The sequence below is a fragment of the Helianthus annuus genome, chromosome 2 (assembly GCF_002127325.2).
Source record: "Helianthus annuus cultivar XRQ/B chromosome 2, HanXRQr2.0-SUNRISE, whole genome shotgun sequence".
NCBI lineage: Eukaryota > Viridiplantae > Streptophyta > Magnoliopsida > Asterales > Asteraceae > Helianthus > Helianthus annuus.
Window position 1 is genome coordinate 156,771,836 of NC_035434.2, and position 5,487 is coordinate 156,777,322.

The 5,487-nt window shown below is 35.6% G+C and overlaps 1 protein-coding gene across 1 annotated transcript; it reads right to left on the bottom strand.

Annotated features, from left to right (window-relative positions):
• Positions 1-760: 760 nt before the first annotated feature.
• Positions 761-5,084, bottom strand: LOC110925025 (calcium-dependent protein kinase 26). The gene is made up of 7 exons (XM_022169000.2): positions 3,808-5,084; positions 3,152-3,295; positions 2,607-2,759; positions 2,161-2,276; positions 1,921-2,088; positions 1,168-1,392; positions 761-1,076 (listed from the first exon to the last, which is right to left on the bottom strand). The coding sequence occupies exons 1-7, from the start codon at positions 4,664-4,666 to the stop codon at positions 960-962; spliced, it is 1,782 nt and encodes a 593-aa protein (XP_022024692.1). The 5' UTR covers positions 4,667-5,084; the 3' UTR covers positions 761-959.
• Positions 5,085-5,487: the final 403 nt, after the last annotated feature.

Below are 5,487 nucleotides of genomic sequence, written 5' to 3' on the forward strand. Positions count from 1 at the left end.
CGTAAATGTGATCACTAACTTGACTAGCGAGAAGCGTAAATGTGATAGCTACATTGATCAATGAGAAATGTTAAGGTTATCTCTACCTTGATTAGTGAGACGTAAAGATTGATCACTACCTAGACTAGTGTAAATAGTTTTCTGACTTCGTTTAGTTTTCGGCATCTTTAATATACTTTATTGTGTTTTTTAGTTATACCATAAAATACCAAAAGAAATAGTATTGCATTGTTAATTATAATGATGCGTCTAACCATCTTATAACGATATAGTGTCTAATACATTATAATAGTATGTCTAAAGTGTACAACGGTGCTTTCAACTTTCTACTTTTTAATTTTTATATTGAAGTTTGATGTACTTCTTATGACAACGATACATATAACTATTACAATGGTGTGTATAACCTTCTAAGTCACTTACGTATTAGAATGGTGTGTCCAACTTATGTATAATACTGTTAAAATTGTGTCCAACTTAGTTGTATCTTTCTAGCAGTAGTTGGATAGATCATTCAAGTACCCCCCCCCCCCCCCCCCCCCAATTACAAAAGTCAGTCTAACCAATTAGAATGGTGTGTCCAACTTACGTATGATACTGCTAAAATGGTGCGTACTTAAGTGGACGTAGACAAAATAACGCCTTATTTCGGTACGCCTTTTTATATTGTTGTGTTATAAAAACATAGACAAACATAACATTTCACTACTAAACAAAGTAGTATCACTGACGGACAGCGTCCGTCCGTAATCACTGACTGATCGCCGACAAAGTTGAACTTTTTTATCAACTATCCAGTAACAAGTATATTCAATGCCAAGGATTAGTTTGGTCATTCGGTTTTGCCATTAACACAGTAAAAAAAGAAGAGATATACGTCAACCAAAATCTAACATCTACCTGTTAAGAACACAATCTTATACGATTAGATCGAAAAAAAAGAATGGAAACGAATCATATCAGCAAATCGGCACCGACTCCCTTAACGCGACGCTAAAACCGTCCTTCACTTGTTTCTTTGGGGTACTTCCATTATGCATCATTGCTACAAACTCATTATAATCTATACAACCATCCTGCAAATCAACAATCCAAACAAAGTCAACACGAAAGGTCAACAAAAGTCATATCTCTTCAATAAACGATATGTTAGCGGTTAAAACATACATTATTCTGGTCAGCTTCTTTTATAATTTCTTCCAAATGAACATCATCTACTCCAAATTCTTTGCAGGCTTGTTGGAGTTCATCAAGCGTGATATAACCGCTATCATCTTTATCGAAATATGAAAAAGCCGTAAACAAATAATCTTCCTTATCGACTTTGTTAATGTGTAAAGTTGCAGCTACAAATTCTTCATAGTCAATGGTACCGTTACTATCAATATCCGCCTGCATCGTTAATATTAATCTATCCAAAATCAATGACATGCAACAAGAAAACGAAAGAGTAAAATGCCATTTTCGTCCAAAGGTTTGATTAGTTTTGCGACTTTCATCCAAAGGTTTGTTTTTTTCGCATCTGGATCGAAAAGATTTGAAATCTTGCCATTTTCATCCGGCTCGTTGACTCCATCCATTTTTCTCCGTTAAGGCAGGGTAATTTGGTCTTTTTTGTTAACTTAAGGGTAATTTTGTCTTTTTTGAATACTTCTACATTATACTAAGTGCTTGTACATAAAGCATTAAAGTGAAAAAGACCGAATTTCCCTTTAAGTTAACAAAAAGACGAAAATACCCCTGCCTTATTGAAGAAAAAAAGGATGGTGTTAACGAGCTGGATGAAAATGGCAAGATTTCAAACCTTTTGGATCCAGATGTGAAAAAACAAACCTTTGGACGAAAGTCGCAAAACTGGCCAACCCTCGGGGACGAAAACGGCAATTTACTCTAAATTAAAAAATTGGAAAAAAAACTTACAGACTGCATTAGATTATAAATCTCAGACTCATTAAGATTCGAACCAAAACGCTTGAGTCCAGCCTTCAGTTCTTCAAACGTAATATAACCGCTGTTGTCTGTATCTATAGCCTTGAACATTTGTTTCAATCCCGCAATTTCTTCTTCTGAGAGTTTTGATGCGATAACCTGTCAAGAATATGAGACGGGTAAGGGTAAAGATGACATTTTGCAGTGAGATTATTTTCTTGAAATATGTACCCTAAGAGCCATTTTCTTGAGCTTGTTCATGGCGGAAAATTGAGTTAACCGACTCAAGACTGCGGAATCGAGAGGCTTGTCTGGAGCAACACCGTCTTCACTGATCCAAGGGTGGCCTATGGTGATGAAAACATGAATTAGAAATATAGTGCTAACTCGAATCTATTAAAAATAATGGGATGTTTGGCAACACATTCTGAAAGTAATTACGACCATGAACACACGTTTGTGTTCGTTTACGTTCATGAACTGTTCGTTTGGGTTTTAAATGAACGAACATGAATGGACACGAACATGCTCATTTTCTTTATGTACGGACACGAACAAAATTATGTGTCCGTGTTCGGTTAATGATAAATGAACGAACACGAACATGCCCATGTTCGTGTTTGTTCGGTTCGTTTACAGGCCTAAAAATAGATGAAAATGGATCAAGTTAGACTTACAAAGAACTCCATGAGCCGTGATCCGCTTTCTAGGGTCTCGAATAAGCATTTTCCTAACTAAATCTTTAGCACTTTCAGAAATACTAGGCCATGGATCAGAGGAAAAGTCAAGTTTACCCCTCAAAACCTCTTCAAATATTTCATTTTCCGATTCTGTAATCAAAATAAAGATTGTAAATGAACAAACGGTGATGACCCAAGAGAAAAAAAAATAAAAAATAAAAGAGTAAAGTACACGGATGGTCCATGTGGTTTGCACTTTGTAACGCATTTAGTCCCCAGGCAACAAACCTAAAGGTTTTAGAAGGTCCAAGTTAGAGACTAAATGCGCTACAAAGTGCAAACCACAAGGACCATCCATGTACTTTTGATAAAAGTTAGGGACTAAATGCATTACAAACTGCAAACCACCAGGACCGTACGTGTACTTTTGAAAAGCTAGGGACCAAATCCAAAATTTCGAAAAACCACAGGGACTATCCGTGTAGTCGTGTACTTTACTCAAAATAAAATCATTAGCTAGTTCCTGTAAACCTTTGACTCACCTCCCCAAAATGGAGGCACCCCACAAAGAAGAATGTACAGAATAACACCCGCACTCCATATATCCGCTTCTAAGCTATAATTTTTTAGCAAAACTTCCGGCGCAACATAGTAAGGACTTCCAACCACATCAGTAAACCTTTCCCCTGAAATTTAGACCAATATTTAATAATCTATAAATTTGTATCGAATCGCATTCGCATATAAAGTTATACATATGTAACTAAGGGTGAGAAGAAACCTAAACCATTAAAGTTATTATTAGTTGTTCATATATTTTCAAGTTTTTTACTTTTTATAAACATGTGTGTATGTTATATACATAAAAACACATTAAATCGGTTTTTTCACGTTTAAATTTTTCCTACACATGTGTTATGTTATGTGTAGGTAATATTCCCACAGATAACTTGAACATGTGTAGGTTGTAGAAATAAAACGAATTTTGTTCATTTTTTTCATGAATTTCAAGACAGATGAATAAACACTGTATTTAAACAATTTTCTTATATTTTATAAGTTTTCTTGTATTGAAAAAATGAATTATTTATCTTCTTCTTACACTTCTCGCATTTATTTGTCTTCTAAACGGAGGTTACGCATCCTTCCCCTAAGTAACTAACAATAGTTCATATATATATTGTCAAAAAAACCATACCTGGTTTAAAGAAAACCGATAGCCCAAAATCTATAGTCTTAAGCGGCGAATCTTCATCTTCATCTACGAAAAGAAAATTCTCCGGTTTAAGATCTCGATGCATAACACCTAAAGAATGACACGCTTCAATCACACCAACAATCGTTCTAATAAGATCAGCCGCTTTTCGTTCCGAATAATGACCCTTTTGGGTAATTCTATCAAACAGTTCACCTCCACCACATAGTTCCATAACCAAATGAACCGCAACCGAATCTTCATACGCTCCTTGAATCGACACCACATTAGGGTGTCCAGATAAATGATGCATGATCTCAATTTCCCGTCTCACATCTTCTACATCTTCTTCGGTGAGTAATTTCCGCTTAGCGATTGATTTGCACGCGAAGCGTTTTCCTGTAGTTTTCTCAATGCAAAGAAAAGTTGTACCGAATTGACCATGACCCAGTTTCGGTCCCAAGTTGTAGTACTCTTTTAAATGTCCGGTTTTGGTTTTCAACACGGAGTCAGCTTGTAACCCTGCACTTAACATTCTCTTCACGTTATACGGCTTTTTAACATGCTGCGACAATTTACTCTCTTGTTTCACAACCACAATGCTTTCAGACTGTTTAACAACATCTTGGTACGCTTCTTGATTATCGACTACAGTCTGAGACGACGGTTTAGTGTCGTTTTTCGCTATGATCACCAACCGTGGAGGTGTGTTTTGAACAGGGGTGGGTGATTTATGATCCTTGTTAAACTCTTTATTCTTGTAACAGATCAAATCGGGTGACCGAGACCACCAGTATCGATACGACATAGATTGAAAGAATCCATCTTTCGAGTCGCATGATCCTACACATACATTTCCCATGTATCCCACAAAGAAATATTCAAGAATAAAGACTAATTACAACAAATAGTTCTTTCAGGCATTTACACAAACACCTGGTGTGCAAATAACACAACCCACAAAAACTATACAAAAAACACGCAAAAACTAAGCAAAAACAGGAAATTGAGCAAAAGGAACTTGACCCAGAACCTAAAGTTTGTGAATTTATGTGAAAGAAGATGAGATTGGTGGGTATGATGGAGAATTTTGTGAGTTTTTGAAAGAAAGTTGGGAAAAAAGGAGAGTTTGTGTGTGTTTGAATGTTTCTCCATTTGAATATATGTGAATATATACATACAGATACAGATACAGGGGTGATAGAAGCGAGTGGAGTCGCAGAAATTGACGAGGGTTTTGTTTTTCGGTTGGGATCTTTTCAAACGCGTTAGGCACACACACATCACACACATAAGCCATCATTTTGGTTTTTGGTTGTAAAGTCACCATTTCATTTTTAAATTATTTTATTTTATTTTGTTTGAAGTAATAATAATAATAAAACACGAGTATCACACTGGTTTGTGTCTAGTCGTGTCGTGTCGTGTCGTACCCACTTAAAATCGGTCTTGTTCAGGTTGACTCAATTTATGTTCATATTATGAGTAATTCATAGTAACTTAGTAAAAATTAGAGAAAAAAAATAAACATCAAAATATTTTACCTTAAACATTAATGTTTTCATCCCACATTTTAATGGGTTGTGTTTCGTTTGACCTATTTTTATACGGGTCCTGTTCTCTTTGATCTGTTTAATAAACAAATCATGTCAGCTAATTCAAAACCTTTATATTCGTGCCGTG